Source organism: Syzygium oleosum, unplaced genomic scaffold (genome assembly GCF_021117445.2).
Source record: "Syzygium oleosum isolate NSW1041296 unplaced genomic scaffold, Sole_v2.1 Sole_v2.18, whole genome shotgun sequence".
Lineage (NCBI taxonomy): Eukaryota > Viridiplantae > Streptophyta > Magnoliopsida > Myrtales > Myrtaceae > Syzygium > Syzygium oleosum.
In genome coordinates this window covers 4,057,150-4,075,584 of record NW_026607502.1, presented here as the reverse complement: position 1 = coordinate 4,075,584, position 18,435 = coordinate 4,057,150, and the positions used below count along the sequence as shown (strand labels likewise).

At 39.0% G+C, this 18,435-nt stretch overlaps 2 protein-coding genes across 5 annotated transcripts; one reads left to right on the top strand and one right to left on the bottom strand.

Annotated features, from left to right (window-relative positions):
* Positions 1-1,992: 1,992 nt before the first annotated feature.
* Positions 1,993-2,992, top strand: LOC115688907 (chlorophyll a-b binding protein of LHCII type 1). The gene has a single exon (XM_030614865.2). The coding sequence runs from the start codon at positions 2,069-2,071 to the stop codon at positions 2,855-2,857; it is 789 nt and encodes a 262-aa protein (XP_030470725.1). The 5' UTR covers positions 1,993-2,068; the 3' UTR covers positions 2,858-2,992.
* Positions 2,993-3,582: 590 nt separating this feature from the next.
* LOC115688906 (probable starch synthase 4, chloroplastic/amyloplastic) lies at positions 3,583-16,633 on the bottom strand. 4 transcript variants are annotated; one of them, XM_030614861.2, is made up of 16 exons: positions 16,265-16,630; positions 15,933-16,167; positions 15,469-15,550; positions 14,264-15,377; positions 14,138-14,189; positions 12,726-12,848; positions 12,567-12,642; positions 12,308-12,492; positions 12,022-12,216; positions 11,588-11,659; positions 9,941-10,150; positions 8,691-8,816; positions 6,107-6,256; positions 5,763-5,824; positions 5,591-5,666; positions 3,583-4,179 (listed from the first exon to the last, which is right to left on the bottom strand). In XM_030614861.2, the coding sequence occupies exons 1-16, from the start codon at positions 16,402-16,404 to the stop codon at positions 4,003-4,005; spliced, it is 3,075 nt and encodes a 1,024-aa protein (XP_030470721.1). In that variant the 5' UTR covers positions 16,405-16,630; the 3' UTR covers positions 3,583-4,002. The 4 variants fall into 4 exon arrangements, with proteins under 4 accessions (XP_030470721.1, XP_030470724.1, XP_056175737.1 ...); XM_056319762.1 differs by having other exon boundaries at positions 4,026-4,196; positions 16,265-16,632; XM_030614864.2 differs by lacking the exon at positions 8,691-8,816 and having other exon boundaries at positions 16,265-16,632.
* Positions 16,634-18,435: the final 1,802 nt, after the last annotated feature.

Here is an 18,435-nt window from a genome sequence, read left to right as displayed (position 1 = left end):
TACACCTAGCAATATTGATTTTGGCGAATTTGATGCTGTAGATTAAGGTGATGATTAATTGCTTCTATATATTGCCATCGATCATGTGTGCTTACTCTGGCTTAACTCGATCTATATTTATGGTGTATTCAATGCCATGCATACATATGCTCATGAAAGATATGCACATCCAAATAAGGTTACAATGAACTAAGTCATCATTAGCATTACTCAAGCGCTAAATCGATGACCAATAGGAGCTTCTCCTCATAAGAATCGATTTAGAAGAAAACGGAGAAGATAAATTGCGGGTTGTACATGGAGCACGAACTTCCTTGCTCCTAGGTTCGAAGACTTCCGCTTTACATGCATAACAAGAGAAACTTTTTCTTTTCTTGATTTTCAACTAAAGGTAGAAGTTATGATGCTTCACTTGTTCCCAAGCAAAATGGGTTAGACTTGGTGTGCGTTTATTTTACTGAAAATTTAATGATAAAGAAAAACATTTTCCATAGAAATCATTTTTAAGGAAAATGATTAGTTTTCATCTCTTTGGTAATTTAGGGAAAGTAATTGCCTTATTATCAAAAGGGGAAGTCATTTCCTCCCCCCCAATTTCAGCTTGTTGTTTTCAGTCGATAGAAAATATTTTCCATAAATCGATTAGTTTTCCATTATCCAAACACCGAAAAGTTGGAAAACAATTTCCCAGAAATAGTTTTTCTTCAAACAAATGAACCCTAAACGATTATTTTTAGGATAATTTGGAGAACATTTTTTTTTAAACCGATTGCTTGTATCGTTTGAAATAATTAGTCAATACTAATTTTTTTCATTATCAACAATAATTTATGTCTAAACATCTCGTGAAGATATTTGCATTCACTTTTGTAAGTAATATAAGCGATCATTTTAGGAAAATATTTTTTAAATCATTTATTTTTCGCGAAATGAACAAAGTTTAAGAAGTATGAGAAATACGAACCACTAAAATTGCAAAAGGAATTTGTAAAAAAAAAACTTTTTGAAAATAGAAAAACTCAACTATAGAGATGAGAGTAAAGTGCCTCTAGAATAATATCGGGGAAATTGGTCGGTCATGACATTTTTGATTTGTTCTTGTAATCCTTTTATTTTTATTTATTTTGTCTTTTTTCTTTCTTCAAACTGGTGGCTAGGAGGAGATACAGCGGCAAGGCTTAGTTGAATCAGTAATGTTGACTCGCCATCTAAAATTGTAGTAGTCTTCTATAATTCAAGTTGCACAAGTGCAGGGTCCTAGCTACCTGCAATCTCGTGAAATATCATCTCATAAATCGATTATGTCCAGATTTTTTTACCATCGCACATGGCCTTGAGCCATAACAGATTGAACATAATTAGTGAAATTGGAACGAGTAATTTTCGATTCTTAAGGTGAAAAACTCTCGATGTTGGGTTTGATATTTTTGCTGCACATCATATTTCACAGAAAAGACACGTTGAGAGTTTCTGTTTTTTGGACAAAACATATTGAAAGTTCAAACTGCCCTTTTCCTTAATTTTGTAATTGATGTGATGCAAGAAACCATTTCAACCGAACACATCAGACTCCATTATTTTCACACCTCTTCTTGAAAACCATTGAACAAGGTGTTGCAAGACACGCATCAGTCTCACTATTTGACTAATATCTTGTGATGATATTTATGGGTCCCATGGAAATCCAAAAAAAAAAAACATTTTTATAGTAAGTGTAGTGTCCTTGATCTTATCTTTACTAATTTCTATTGTTATTCCATACCGAAGAAAGCTCAAATTTACACTGAAATATGTTATTCATCATATACAAGCGAAAGGCTTCACCTTTTCTTTTGTCTCAATCTTAAGAGCACCGAAAATCTTGGGTGGATCAGAGAGGGCCAAGAAGACACAGAAACCAAAGCTAAAATCTTCAACTCCCAATGGAAAGATAGATACAGATATTCTGAGATAAGAGACTTGCATCAACCCTTGCATATAAATACCCCTCTAAACTCACCACCTTCTCACAACCTCTCAGCCATCCAAGTGTTTTAAAACACAAGGCAAAAAAAGCCCACTTCGTACCATGGCTGCTTCCACAATGGCTCTCTCCTCCCCATCCTTCGCCGGCAAGGCGGTGAAGCTCTCTCCTGCCTCCCCCAAGATCCTCGGCAACGGAAGAGTCACCATGAGGAAAGCCTTCAAGCCCTCCGGGAGCCCATGGTACGGCCCTGACCGTGTCAAGTACCTGGGCCCATTCTCCGGCGAGCCCCCAAGCTATCTCACCGGCGAGTTCCCTGGCGACTATGGCTGGGACACTGCCGGGCTCTCGGCCGACCCCGAGACCTTTGCCAAGAACCGAGAGCTCGAGGTCATCCACTGCAGGTGGGCCATGCTCGGTGCCCTCGGCTGTGTCTTTCCCGAGCTCTTGGCCCGCAACGGCGTCAAGTTTGGCGAGGCCATATGGTTCAAGGCTGGGGCCCAGATCTTCAGCGAGGGTGGGCTCGACTACCTAGGCAACCCCAGCTTGATCCACGCCCAGAGCATCCTGGCCATCTGGGCCTGCCAGGTCGTCTTGATGGGAGCCGTCGAGGGCTACCGTATTGCCGGTGGCCCACTCGGTGAGGTCACCGACCCACTCTACCCTGGTGGGAGCTTCGACCCATTGGGCCTGGCTGATGACCCCGAGGCCTTCGCAGAGCTCAAGGTGAAGGAGATCAAGAATGGCAGGCTTGCCATGTTCTCCATGTTTGGGTTCTTTGTGCAGGCCATCGTGACAGGAAAGGGCCCACTGGAGAACTTGGCTGACCATCTTGCTGACCCAGTCAAGAACAACGCCTGGGCCTATGCCACCAACTTCGTCCCCGGCAAATGACCTTTTGGCAGAAACACGCTTTTGCTTTGAGTGTGCTCTTAAATCATAATGGTGTGCTGTAAATTTGTGCTATATTATTGAGAGGTTAATGTGAGTTTTCTTGCTAATCAAGTGATCATTGTGAGTTTTTCATTATCATGAATCCCTGTCGACTAATGCTTGCTTCGACGCAGCAAAAGGTTGGAAATATTTATTAAATCTACAACAGATGTAACAAAAAACTAACACGAGAAAGTTGAATTGCAACTGAATCAGAAAAGAAGGAGAAGAAGACGCATCATTGTCGTAAGGATAAATTATCATAATTAAGTGAGATTTTGTCAAATCTTGGTTATAGAGTCGATAACACGACAAGCATCAGAGGATTTCCAATGCCGATTACAATCTCATCAGTGAAAGGAGCGAAAGCTCAAAGGACCAAATGGACTCGCCTAGTTCACCGTACAAGTATCCATTTCAGAAACGAGAGATGCAGTATAGGGCTTATGACCAGGACTGTCGGAGAAACTTTTTTCAACTGGACAGCGATCAGCCATCCTGCTTTACAACTCGAATCTTTTCCGGGAGCTTTGAGTACTTCGTCGCAAATTCGATGAGCATGAAATGTTGCATGTCGTAAATCAAACTGAAGATCCAAAATACAGCCACCACAGAAGTAGAACCAACGAAAAGAACATGGTCATGCTGATATCTGATATTTCACAGCACTTTATACAGTTAAAATATACATGTAACTGTTCATTTTATTATACAACCATCTCTTTGGGGCCGATCTCAAAGCTTAAAAGAAGCGCCGCGGGCATCAGTCGCTCCGTTATATAGTGAGTGGAAGAATAATTTAAAGAATATGAACCTAATTCGAATAGGCTACAGTGAGCTGCAAGTATAAGCCAATGAACGGCACTGTTTTATAAAAAATGATGAGAGAACACTATAGGCATCAAGAAGAGCTCCCGATATGATGAGAGCGAGGATGAACAATCCATTTGGCGCCGTGCAAGATTGCTATCTAGGTTTCTCTGACTGTCCACCCTGTTAATTGAAGTTTATCCTGCACCCACCATGTAGAAGACCGTGATGTCATGGAATATACTCGGCTTGACCCAACAAGCACTTGCTCCATCGCAAACCATCGTCGAGAAAACTTAAGTTTGCCGTGCTGCCCTCGCTCTTGCCACAGATTTTGAGTAGAGTTCCTCGTATTGTGACGCTGAAGGATCCCAACTGAACTCAATGTTCATGACCTTGTGAACTAGCTGCTGCCAGCTCTCCCCGTTATTGTTGTAGTGGGTGAATGCACGTTCCAAAGCACCGTTCAGTCCCTGAAAATTAGTAATATCTTCAATCACCACAAAGACGAGATAATAAAAAGGTTCCTCATGGAAGGAGAAAGGTTACGGCTATCTAATGACTCCAGTGCGATAACTCCCGCTGCTTTACCTACTATGCTGTTCCACAAACAAATCCTCTATGTTTCTTTGATTGCTTGTAAGATTAAATTTTCAAAGTCGACTTCATCATACTTTGATAATGGAGGCCTGATTTACGTTAATGGCTAAAACTTAGTTTAGACACAAGCTATCAGTGTTAGTTTGCTTCTTGAAATTTATGCAACTGCTTGTGAGGTTATTTGGGGAAGCTTTGGCATGTTAATTTTTGCTTTTAGTTTTCGACTTCTGTTGTAACCAGATATTTGGCATCAAAAGCCAATCAAAAGCCCACCCAGAAGTAGATGTCCAAAGTGGAAACTGCTTCATGTCCCGTCCCAAAAATTTTCACCAGTGCTTTTGATTTGAAATCAATTTGTTGAATTGTTTTTGTTAGAATACATAGGAATTGTTCAACTCACATTTCAAGAGTTAACCAACACATCCCAGGAGAATATCATAATAAATCTACCCTATTATTTTCTTGACAATAAGTAATGAAAAACGAATTCATAAAGTTTTATCAGTACGGAAATGATAATTTCCCGAGCTACAGTTCCTTAACTGTACGTTCAATAAAAATTCACAAGCTAAAGCCAAAGAAGTTCATAGCTGAAGTGAAAAGGTAATGCTAGGCCTTTGTTTGTCCAAACTTCTAAAGTACAACCGACTTTCGCCCTAAAGATCATCACTCTCCTCATATGGCTTGTTTCCAGCTTCATGAGTATCTTATTTACCAAGATTCATCACTTTGGTACCAAAGACATGCTTCTTAAGCTGAAAAATGGTTTATTGTGAGAATTCTGCAATCGTCATCATACCGCCTTCCAAAAATTGCACCAGTGCAAGAACTTCCCGGCACTCTTTGCCGTTGTTCTCTTTTCAAGTTTTGGGTTGAAGAATTTACACAATGGAGCTCTTTTGCAGCCCTAAGAAGCATGTCCTTGGCAACAAAGTAATGCATTTGATAAATACACTCACTGTTGTTGCGGAAAATGTGCTAGGAGGGGCATAATGATCTCTTGCGAAAGAGTTAGCATAAAAATTTGAGAGAAAAGAGAAGCAATTTAAATTCATGAGGCGAGCTGACATAATTTAATTACCAAGGGGTAAAATAAAGTTAACCTAGAACTTCATGTAGTAAAATGTACTGAGAATTTTGGCCAAAATAAAAACTGTACTTAATTTTGCCAACTCTCAATCCTAGCAACCCCCTGTTCATTTTCTCTGCAATATGGTATCTCTAACTATCAGAATGACATTCAAATAAGAGACATGGGAGTTACCCAACAGAAAGGTAAATTACCTGTTCATCGGCATTCAAGAATGTAAATCCATTTCGAAACTGGATAGGTATTGTATCATCATCTACATCAAAAATGCTACAAAAGGGAAACCAGAAGATCCTCCTTCAGTAATCTCCCATGATTAAAACCAAGAAACATGAACTCCGACTAAGCAACTTATAGTTGGCGCACCTGTCATTTAGTCCACCCGTTTTTCTTGCAATGGGTATTGATCCATACCTCATTGCTATCATCTGCGGAAGGAAATATTATTACAATAAGAAAACAGTGCTAGTTTGTGCACATAAAGGATGCTTGGATACATAGCCGTGAAATACCTGAAGACCAATAACCTGGCCCCACAGATCTAAAAACTAGAGACTAAAAGTTACTAAAATATTATTCACTGAAAATTCCAAGGTTGTCTCATCAAACAGTCAACCTATCTTGCATGAGTACTTTGTTAAGTCATAGCAACTGGATTTCTTCAACAATTAAACAATTTCCGTATCTACAAAATAGTGTGTGTAACGTACCTGGGTGAGACCACAAGGCTCAAAGATTGATGGAATGATGAACATATCACATGCTGCATAAATGCGATGGGAAAGAGACTCGTCGTACTTCAATATCAGCCGAATGTCATCATGATTTTCGAATTGGTTCGCAATACCCTCAAACTCCCTCTAATATCACAGTAAACAAGAAAACAATAAAATACATTGTCAGTCCATACAAGAGAATGAAATTGGCTAATCATATCAGTGGCACCATTGTTACGCAGATGATAAATTCTACATGTTTCAACACTTGTTCATAGATTAACTCATTGTAATCATGACTTCAATAGGGTACAAATGTCTACATGCTACAAGGATGTGCACATCCGATAAAGAATTTGAGTGGAATATGAATATAAATTGCGACTTTTGGAATAAATATGATCATCTTAAATAAATAGATGTGGTGAAGTTACTTTCATAGATTAAGAAGATTGATGAGCATGCATTTGCATCACCAACATCTTCAACTTTCTAAAACTTGTATGATGTACATGGAACTAGATAGGTGCCCTTGGTTAGACTATATGCAGTCCACCTAGTGATGATGGATATGAAGCGGCTTTATGAAGCTAAGACTACGAAGGAATCTTGCGTATGGCATAGAATAATTGATCAGCTTAAGATAAAAGGAGCATACAACATGAAGTTGGAAGCTCAATTACATCAGTTCTTAGTTAGCCATTAAATTTACGGATAAGTGCACTGGAAATTCTAAAACTCATCAGAAAAATGCAATTAAGTCCTAAAACTTTCAAAAAGTGCAAGCAAGTCCTAAAACTTTAAAAAAGTGCAATTTAGTCCTAAACACTTGTCATGAAAATGCAATTGAGTCGTAAAACTCTCAAAAAGTGCAATCAACGTATAGATTTGATTGGACCAATTGACAAGTTTTAAGACTTGATTGCACTTTTTGAAAGTTTTAGGACTCAATTGCACTGTTGTGACAAGTTTTAAAACTTAATTGCACTTTTTGAAAGTTTTAGGACTCAGTTGCACTTTTGTGATAAGTTTTAGGACTTCCAATGCACTTATCTTTAAATTTATGACCCACAATGTCCAGATACTTATGTGCAATCAATCCGTGAAGAGCATGGCAGCAAATCTGGGCCTCAAAACACATGTAATTGAAGATTTAATGCAAAAGCAAGGGTCTCCCATTGCACAGGGCTCCTTGAAAAAAAGGAGATAGAAAAACTGCCACAACCAGGGAAATTCATAATATCGATACATACATTAGCATGGTAGCACATATGCATGTGCATGAACATACACTGAGTTCCATCCATATGAATGAGAAAAAGAAAAGAAAAGAAAAGGAATGTCTGATTGATGGAGGAAGATTGGTCCCACAGTAATAAAGAAAAAGACTATCATCAGCATGATAAGAGCCAAATTTCACACCTAATAATGGTCAAGATTATCCGGCAGCCTTACTCAAAACATACCTAAATCACATGACATGCAGGGAAACAAATAATATGTTAGGTGTCGGGAATTTTGCTGGCCACAAAATTCAAAGTAACTCATTGGAAATACCCAAGTCACATTCACAAAAATTATGAGATCCTTGTCAGTTTTGAAAGTTTAAGCTGATAAATGAAGACATGGTTTCATATTTCAATGCTCTAACATGCATCATCACTCAAAAGTAGGGCTTTGGTATAAAACAAAAGCATGAAAATTCGATACAGTTGGGGAGGCAAATGACAGGTTTTGAAGAGATATTTGAAAACAGGGTTTTTTGCTACCAATGCCAACTTATCTAAAACATAAGCAATCAGATGAAAGTACAGTTTTAGTGACTTTCCAAGAAAAAAGAAAGGAAAAAGCAACAATCACTAAAACCATGATCAGGAAGAGTAATAAATCCACATCAGGCAGGGAGTATCTTATTAAAATGAATGCAGAAGAACTTTAATGACTACTTTGCTAAGGAATATTATACCCAAATCCTAAAGGATTGGTCCTCTTGCATGGTAGCTATATAAGACAAGTTCCAAGAGATGACTTCATATGATAGACTCACATTAAGAAAAATCCCAATTTGGTTTGCAAAAGTCCTTTAGTCAGAGTCATTTAAGTGTCACGATCTGTGACTGCACTTAACATGGTTAAATGTTTGTTAATATGCAGCCTCAGACAGATCAGCTCTTTGACCTTTACAAGTTACCATTTCTTTTACTATTTCAATTAAATAATATGGTAGATGATTAGCTACAATATCAAGTCTTGAGTTATTCACCTGTCATGTTTTTCAAAAGCTCAATGTCAGCAAAACACAGTAAGTGATGCCCTCATTTGACTACCTAAACTCTATCCAACACCACCAGAGTTTCATAGGTGTTCTTTTATTTTGAGTTACTATTACACTAGACTGTGATTCTATTCATAATATATATCTTAATAAGCAAATAGCAGTCGCTAGAACTGACAATCCCCTAATCCAAAAGACTTCTCTAAGAGGATAAGTCACATAAAGTTCTAGAAAAGTTCCAGAATAGCACCTAGTTCCCCGTAAAATTACAGACTATAGGTGGAACACTCGGTGAATTATTACCTGAATATGTGGCACAGGGCTTGAACCAAGTAGTAGAAACTGCCCTCCAAGCTCCAGTGTTTGGAACAAAGCATGCCTAATAAGATGTACACCCTTTTGTGGCACCAGTCTTGTTATGCAGCCCACCTAATCAATTCAGATTTGAGCGACCTTTGTGCTACCCACAATTTGATGAGCAGGATAAAAAGCACAGAAATTAATATTTCAAAAAGCAATTTGCTAGATTTAAAAGCACCAACATGAGTGACAACTTACAAAAGGGGTACTAGAGAGGGAACAGAATAAAGAGAAAACCAAGCATAACTTAGAAAATGAAATCAAACCAAACCAAAGTAGCTAAATGCTTAAAATTTATCAGCTCATCCGTTTTATTAAAAAAAAGTAGACTAGAAAAAAAGAAATTGAAAAGCTTAAAAGAGCCAAAACAAACCCAATGAAAACTTTGCTTCTCAAGAAGGTAACTGATGGACGAGTCATTTAACTTTAGGCTACTTTCCCCCGATCACAGTTCCAAACTTTCTCATAAGTCACATTACTTCCTATATGGTTTCAAATAAATTACTTCGTCAAACATTTTATTAAAAACTAAATCAAGAACTGATGTTTCGTTCAATTGGAGACCAACTTGAAACTTTCTCTATATCCACATGGCATGCCATGTGAACAATCCTTTGAAACTCTAAAGTACGATTAACTCAGTGACCCACTTAACATGATTTCAAAAGGGCAGGAACTTAAAGTACTGCAACATGATTAAAAAAAAAATAAAGTTGGACAACCAAAGAAGCAATTTAACCTAATCCATCAGCTGGATTCAATTTGAAAACAGTGAATAAAAAAATAAATTCAATTATCTGTGAATGGGACAGAGGAAGAAAATGTCCGTAACAATGAGAGGTCAAGGAAAATCTATCATTCTTGAATACAGCAACCGCCACTGAATTTTTGTTTGATCCATTTATTTTCAAAAACATACCACCCCATAAATTAAAAGTGACAAGTAAGGAAGTCAGAGCACATATCACTGCAGACCACGTATAAACCACTCTGTAAATACGAACCCCAGAGTACTTGTAGAGGCAAGTTATTGTAATAAAAAAGATTATGCTGCAGACAAATTGAGTGCATTATCAGCAACCTAACACCCTTGAACTGTCACATATAAGAAATTCAAATCAACCATGATACATTAGAGCTTCTTACACGAAACAATAACCATTTGATTCATAAGTGAGCTCGCTACTAATTACCATTGGTTTCCAGGCATTCGCAGAAGAGAGCCCCAGTTGCCTTCTTATTGCTCTTTTATTTTCTGCTTTGCCTTGAAGATCATTAGAACTGTACTGGACTTCAAGGAAAGCATCAGTTGCAGGATTCCATGCATCTGTGTCAATGCCATTAAGAATTCCGACAAACTTTTTACTATGGAGATTCAGTGTTGAATGCAGACCTTTTCCACCCTGTGGAAGACAGAAAGCATGAACATTTACCCTTCTGCAGCGTAGAACTATTCTGCAACCCCCAACCCCTTCAAAAAAAAAAAAAAAAAAGAGGCACGGAAGTGTCGGCTAGAACAATTCTGTCAGACTTATTCAGCATTAGGAACTTAAGATATCTCCTTCAGACTTTCTAGGACCTACTCTTTTGATAACTAGTCCAAAATGGCACCAATATGCATTGTTTCACAAATAATGCATATGCAGAAGATAATAAAAAATCAAAATTTTCATTTCATTAAACTGATATACCTTTATGGGTTACACAAACAATAAAATGATAGAAGGTAAGGAAAAGAAAAAGATAAGGGCAGTGACTCAGCAAGTGCAATCTTTGCTGGGAGAAAAAACTAATAAAGTTGGAATCTTTTCTGTAGAAAGCTTCAGTAGCTCGCCTGAAAGACAACATAACAGAAACTATATAAAATATTGAAAAATTAAGAGTATGTAATTTGTCTAGTGATCATAATTTTCATATTTTGACATGTGGCAGAAAACTCTACAATTTCAATGACGATAGACTAAATTGACTCCTTAGATGCACCAGATCGCTATATAATTTAGCTCTCATTTTTTTGCACTCTAGTATCATGTTTTCTTTCTTATTTCTTAAGCGAATTATTCTGGAATTATAATTAGATCCAATTACCGCAAAAAGGTGCACCATTCCTTTGAAAATGAAAGTAGTCACAATTGAGACAATGCCGATACATCTATCCTATGGCAGATATCAAATGTTTAAGAGAAAGATTATTAAGCCACAAGCAATTGTAAACAAAGTATTAACACAAAAGGACGTGGTAGTCTTCAACTTTATCATCGTCTTTATTTTCTCAAGAACGCTACTGCCTTTTTACTCCTTTTACTATCTGATATTACAAAAATTATGTCCCTAAGCTCATCGTTTACCACCAATGACTGGGTGCCTCATCATCCAGGAAATAAAAACAAAAACTTAATAGATATTCATTGCAGAAACCTTCAATTAGCATTTCCATGGCAGCCATAATTTCCCCTCCTCCTTCTCTGATACGTAGCCCATATAAACCCTCAGTATGCAAAATTATGGTACTATAACAATAGAATATGCAAAACATTAAGCACCAGCACCAGCACCAGTAGAAGTCAACTACTGTTTATAAGATTTAATGTGCTACTCAAAAGAGAGAGTTAAGAAGGTTTATATGTCTTTTGCTGATGCAATAAGCACAGTTTCTGACACATAATTAAGATTGATTGATTATGGCTATAGCAATACACTTAACTATTTATTGATGGTTCCAGAGGCAACCTTCTGCGCATTTGTGGAACAAATTATGCTTTGAGTACCCAGGCTAGTAACTACAAATAAGCAAGTTCATGAGAAGGGGAGCAAGCAAAAGTTAAGGCGAATGACTATACCTCAGCTGTCCTGACCTCCTGTGCATAAGTTGGAGATACTGTTGTGACGATATTGGAAAAGACAACCGCACCCTGGATAACATGAGAGAAAAGAAGAAATTAATCTACATATAAACATGATGGAACTTTCACAGAAATGTACTCAGAAAAAAGAAGACATTCTAGGCAGGTTTCCCGAGATTCTACACTTAAAGTCAAAAAAGGAAAGAAAAGATGTTACATGTTACTTAAAACATGCATGTAAATCTGGAAAAAAAAATGACGTGCTAAGAAAAAGCTCCAAGATTTGCAAAACAGAGACATTACATCTGTTCAGTCTATACTTTTTAATTCCAGTTCTTCCACACAATCTTAACTCAGATAAGTTCCTATCAAACATTTCATCGTGACTCAAAGTTTCTATTCTCTCTTACAATGGCAAGCCATTTTGATACCTTTACAGGATTGACCCTATCAAGTGCCAAGTTGTCCTGCATTCTATCTGGCCTGTTTAGTTCTTGAACATCGAGACCACATGATGCCAATTCCGAAGCAGGTGCAGTCCCTTGATACTCAAAGTTGTGGCATGTAAAGCAAATTCTTGCAGAATTCAAGCCTTTTGGAGCATACAAATCCCAGTACAGTGGTGCCTATATTTGGAGATGATTGCTGGTATGAGAATCAATAGTAAGTCTCCGAAGAAGAGCACACTTAACCGACAACATTTGGAATTGAACGTACAACAAAAGCTGTTTGCCAATCGTGGCAATGGATAATGTCAGGTTTCTTGCCAGATTGAAGAAGCAACTCCAATGCTGCGCGACTGAAAAATGAAAACCGCTTGAAATCATCATGCTCTCCGTATAATTGTCCTCTCCAGAATAACTTATCGGGATGAAGAGGCTCAATAAAATAAACGGGAAGGCCTGGATTTAGAAGTCAAATCAGCACATAACACAAAGATGAAATGACAAGCAAGAGATAATAGGAGATTTCTAACCTTCGACTGTGCCGACCCAGACTTTGTTTTTGTACAGTCTGCCATCAAAATAAGATTCTACAACAGCATCTAAGGCCTGTAACAGATAAGTAGAACATAATCCGTTAAGTGAATTGCAAATCTTCATATATCAACTCAAACCATCACAGAATCTATTACCCTCAGGTCCTGCATGCGTTCATATTGCATGCAGTCATATTTGGGAAGAATAATCTCCACAAGGTGTCCTCTCTTCTGGAGTGCCTTGCTAAGACCGGTCAAGACATCCCCCAACCCACCAACCTGACATATTTGCAAAAGGAGCAGTCATATTCATTCTGAATATAATGAGAAAAATACAACCAAAAATATGAAAATAGCTTGAAGATAGTACACTGTTTCACTGCTAAATTTTTCCATGTTCATAGAAACAGAGAGATGACTCCTCTCCCTTTTCAGAATCAGAAATACCTAATTTAGCTGCTAAGTGGTCAAGGTGGCATTATTTTATATAGAGCTAGAGCACTATTAATCTTGTCTAAAATAACAGTGAAATTCAACGTCAATAAGCAAATGAACCAGATCAGATCTCACACGTTCATTAGTCTGCCAAACATTTGTATGTCATCAGCTCATGGATAAACCATGATGAAGACGCTAAGTGGCTATGAACAAAAAGATACAGAAAGTTCAAGAGAATAATGATTGTGAGGACATACTTTCAGGACAAACTCCAAAATTTCATTTCAGTCTGGCTATTTGGTTGATGAGGGCAAGTAGCAGTGAGGCATGATGGTTGGTCCAGAAGAACATCACGTAAGAGCCTAACCAGCATGCATGGGTAAGGCTGCATATCAATTATCTACACCACTGACCTCGCAATGCAAGGAGCCATGTGAATGGGGCATCTTTCTTTGTTAGTTTAACAAGATTTGGTGACAAGTTACAACAACCGATGACTAAAACTAAGAGTCACAAAAAGTATAATGTATCAACCAGTTCAGTAGTCGTGTGTTTTTTTTGCCATTTTGATTCAGTCATGGCTATGCTTATGTTAAGTATCTGTCCAGTAACATCTACTCTCTTTCTTGCAGACAATTATTCAATGAGGCTGCAAAGGTAATTCAACCCAGAAAAATCTTAATCAGATTGTGTGGAGACGTTCTCAGGAAACCATATATCCAAGATGCATATAAAGAAGCTTCTGTATGAAGACTACAGGGGAGAAAATTTCCAACCAGAAGCTATAGGTGCTGGTCATGAACTTCCTTTAGAGGTGCAATGAACAAAGAGAAAGGACTTGCATCTTTTCTTAGTCATAAAACTAGCACATGGAGTTTTTATGAAGAGGTTTAATAAAGTGATACCCGAAAAACAAAGGAACACAATGAATATGCAAGCTGATGCTACCGCTAATATCCTACCGTGCTGCGACAACTACCGCAAAATTAGTTGTGCTGTGTGACAACTACCACAAACCATTCAACATAAGGGTAACCAGCGTCCCAGCAGAAATCAACATAATTGGAACCAATGTTTTGCCAACACATCAAAAGAGCAAGCATTCAATTTTGTAGCTGTTTCAAGCTTACCTTAGCAACAGGTGCCAGCTCTGCAGCTATATGAACGACATACAATCCTGGGCTACATATCAACAGAAGGAGCAAATTAAGCAACAGAAACCGATTTAGCAAAAAATTTTCAGGAAAAGCTAATACCTCGAGGGTGCTGATATGAGTCTTAAAAAGGTGGCCATGGCCTCGCGTTCACTTTTGTCTTTGCATGCCATGTATGCATCATAAATGCGTCTATCCCTACTCCACACCATTTCTCTCAAAATCTTAGCATCATCAGTGGATAATTTCTTCTCAAGCAACCAACCATCAAACTTCAACAATAAACGGCTCCAAAATTCACGTGGCATATCATCCACTGGTTCATCGAGCATCCTTTTCTTGCTTTTCTCTTTCAAGCTATTAAGAGTATCTTGAAATTCCTTCACAGATTCTTGATATAACTGAACATAAGAATGAATCTCTTCATCCGACCTCTGAAGACGCTCCTCTAACAGCTTAATCTTTTGCTGCATCAGTTCATTATATTGCTGCAATTTTTCCGATGACACCTTGTAGACATTGGCTTCTTCCAAAGACTGTTCCAACTTATCAACCTTCTTCCGCAGTTCCTGGTTTTGCTGTAACCCTAAAATAGCTTGATCAGCCTGTTTGGTGGCCTTATCGAGCAACAGTTGCAACGTTTCTACCTTCTCCCATAGGTCCTTGTGCTCAAACTTTAAAGACGAAAGCTTGGAAACATCTTCCTGAGAAACTGAAAGTTTAGATTCTAGATCCTTTAGAGCTGACTCAAGGTGGAACCTTTGTTTTTCCAGCACCATCACACGCTCATCTGTGTCCTTAACACTATTAAGCTCTGCCTTAAGGGCTTCGATGTCATTTTTTAGAGAGACGTTCTCTTCCCTCAGGGAACTAAGCTCCTCATTAATGAAATGAGTGCTACTGTGATACGATAAAGGCTTTTCTGCAATCAATTGGTTGTTCTGAATTTCATAATTGCCAAGCTCATTTGTTTCAATGCCAAGCTCACTTCGTTCAATTCCACCTCTTTGTATCAATTCATTCCGCAGCTTCTCTAATTGATCTTCTAAAAGTTCTGCATGCATCTTTTCTTGGGCAGCAACTCTTATTCGTGCATCAGTTTCTGCTAACTTCATCTCCAAATTGTTAATTTCTCCTTGCAATGCTTCCTTCTCAGAGAGAATGTTATCAAGATCTTTAAGTGCACTCACCCTAGCTTGGTTGAGGAGTAGAATATCTAGCACGTAGATGACACACATGAGCACATCCATTTCCTCAAAACTCAACTCCAATCAAGGCAAAAATATTAGGAACCTGGAATTTCTTACTCTTTTCCGCATTTTTTATCATGCCCATCAGATCCTCCACTTGAATACCGGATAGCTGCTGTCCCGTATCATTGATGATGGCCTTTAGTGAACAAAATCGGAGGGATAGCACACAGGAAAATGAACATTTAGTGTTCACGACATCTCATCAAAGTCTCGCGTGAATTATTGGCAATCTATCTATCTCTCAAAGTCGATAAATGAAACAAAGCATAGGCATCATATCATGAAATCAAAAGTATGCCGGATGCCGGAAACTGAAACAACCAAAAAGTTCCCATGCAAAACACAGTCTAAGCATACTCTCAAATTCTCAATTTTGTGAGATATTCATGGACTAGAACCGATGCGCGCACTTGCACACGCACAACTAGACAGAAAAAAAAAAAAAAATATATATATATATATATATATATATATATATATATATAAGAACGCGTTTGAAAATGCCTCAAGAAGAATACCAAATTCATCTCCATCGCCGCACTGCTCGAAGCTTCGTTTCTATCAGCATTCTGATTCTCCACATCGATCACGACTCCGTCAGCATCGTCTTCCTTGGATTCCGACACGATTTCCGGATCAGCGCCGTGCACGCTCTCGGCCAGAGCACCATCGTCTTCGCCCTCTCCATTCACAACCATCGAAGGCGGCCTATCCTGCGAGGCCCTCTTTACTTGCTGCCTCCTACTCCGAGAACTGATCAATAAATCACACACACACAACCGAAAGTGAGAATCCACAGCACGCGCCATCCCCAAAGAAAACCGCCGAAACGATCAGCCCAGCGGAGCACCTGAGGCTGCGCTGCCGCATCTTGCAGGAAGCGGGGAGAAGCCGGCGGTGAGAGGCGGGCGACGCGAAGAGCCGCGGGAAGCTCGAGCCCCTCCGGCTCGGCCCCCCGCTCAGCAGGCACGTGGACGCCGTCGCGGCCATCGAAGCCCCGCCCCGCCCCGACCGATCGGAATGCTCCTCCGCCGGAGACGACGACGGGGCGACGGGGAGAGAGAGAGAGAGCGCGAGGGAGGACCGGCGGCGTCGTCTTCTTCACCGAGCGACCACCGCCGTAGCCGGTGCCGAAGAGGCGCTCGTCACAGCCGACGGAGCTCACGAGGCTTCGAATCCTTCGTTTCCCGTTTCGTTTTTCTCTTTGATAAGAAGGGAAGGGAAGGGAGAGAGAGAGAGAGAGATGGCTACGGTGCGCGCGGGTGTAGGAGAGAACGAACGATCGGTCGGTCGCGGCTGTGGAGTCACGACGTTATCCTGATCCGACGGCGGGAGATCGGTGGGGCCCACACGAGGCCGCGGGCCGCGGCGGCGGATGGGGGGTTCTGATGCGATCGGGGGACCAGCGGAGTTTGGGTGAGGGTTAGCGCAGGGGAGAGCAGCTCCGGCGGCAGGGATTTGAAGCAAGGTTTCTTCAAAAGAGAATCGATGTGAGATCGAATCGTAGGTTAGTGAAGCTTGGTGTGAAGTAAGATATCCGGTAAGAATGAAGAATCAATGGGGCAATTCTATGGTCTCTCGAGAGATCGATTCGTGGCGGTAACGTTTTTACCTACTTTTATTACAATTGATGCAGAGAGGACACAAATCGCTCCGGTTCGTGTCGGTACCTCCCGTCATTGAATTTGTATTACATCGATCGTTATTCCTTCTCCTTTTTACAAGTTTCGATTATCTTATCTCGGTAAAAAATGAAGGCCGTGAAATAAAGTAACGAAGAAAATCCAAAGAACCGTGGTAAGTGCGAGTTATACGCGATGTGGTCATAAACTAACCGATAATGTGAATAGCATGGCCCATGTCGGGATGATCGAGTAACAAGACAGTCGATCAGTTGTCAATAGAGTGGAGGATTCAGAAGAGGAGCTCTATCATTAATATCGAATTTGGCATTAGTCTCAAGAGGAGTTATAGAAATCTTAGTATCGATAAGCCCTCCTCCAAAAAGAAGATTAATGTCGTAATTTGCTTGAGAAATGTAATAACCGAAGGAACCCAAGCATCCTCCGCCTAAAAAATAGCTGAGTTTCCCAAAATTCGTCATTGCAAGTTGTTGACTGAAAAAGTACTGGAGTTTTTGTAATGTTGGTATGATCATCACCAGTGACAATCATAGTGACAATCATGGCATCTACATTTTATGAGATGTTTGCCGAACAAAAAGAGCATATGACCATATGGACTGCATGTAAAGCCAAGGCATTCCATGATTGAACTAAACTAAGAATACAATGCATGAGGAGCACGTTCCAGTCCATCTAATGCTTGACGTGATTGACAAACTTTGTTAGGAAGATCAGTGTATATAGGAGAAGGCACCATTATAGACTTTTTCAATAAGGTCACTGTTAAAGAATGCATTTTTACATCCATCGGCAATAGAGATCATTATTAATAGAGGCGATGACAAGAAAACTCTTAACATAACTAAAGCGTGAAACAGGAGTAGAAGTATCATTATAGTCAATTCCATACTCCTAAGTAAAGTCTTTTGCTAAGTAGTCGAGTTTTGTAGCATTCCACATACTTCATTTTGCAATGTGGCCATGTTAATTTTAAAAGAAAACTAAAATGAAATATATTTGAAAACTACATTGAAATCCAAAATGAAGAATTACCTTCTCCTAAAAGTGAATAGCCAAATCGTCCAAAAAATACTAAATTTATTGTAAAGCGCCTAATTCAATTCTAAATTTTTCAATTTTGCCAATTAAGTAGACTTTTTAACGATTTGCCAATATAATCCTTCTAACAAATTTTGGCCGGAAATTGATAACATAGGATGCGTATGGTAGTAGTTCTATTCCCACGAACAATTTCTTTTCATAAATAGTTTTCTCTATTTTTATTCCTTGAACTAGTTTCTAAATAAAATAATGCGTTTGGTAACTGTACAAAATTTCTATTTTCGGAATAAAAAAAAATAGAAAAGCGTATGGTATGACCCTAAATTTTTTTTCC

What these genes read in the sequence shown, in the direction of transcription:
- LOC115688907 (XM_030614865.2), top strand. Translation starts at nt 2,069, where the DNA reads ATGGCTGCTTCCACAATGGCTCTCTCCTCCCCATCCTTCGCCGGCAAG.
- LOC115688906 (XM_030614861.2), bottom strand. Translation starts at nt 16,404, where the DNA reads ATGGCCGCGACGGCGTCCACGTGCCTGCTGAGCGGGGGGCCGAGCCGG. An exon ending in AGCTGGCACCTGTTGCTAAG is followed by an intron (nt 12,849 to 14,137) that starts GTAAGCTTGAAA and finishes CAAATATGTCAG; the next exon opens with GTTGGTGGGTTGGGGGATGT. An exon ending in AGCCTTGTGGTCTCACCCAG is followed by an intron (nt 5,825 to 6,106) that starts GTACGTTACACA and finishes TTCCTTCCGCAG; the next exon opens with ATGATAGCAATGAGGTATGG.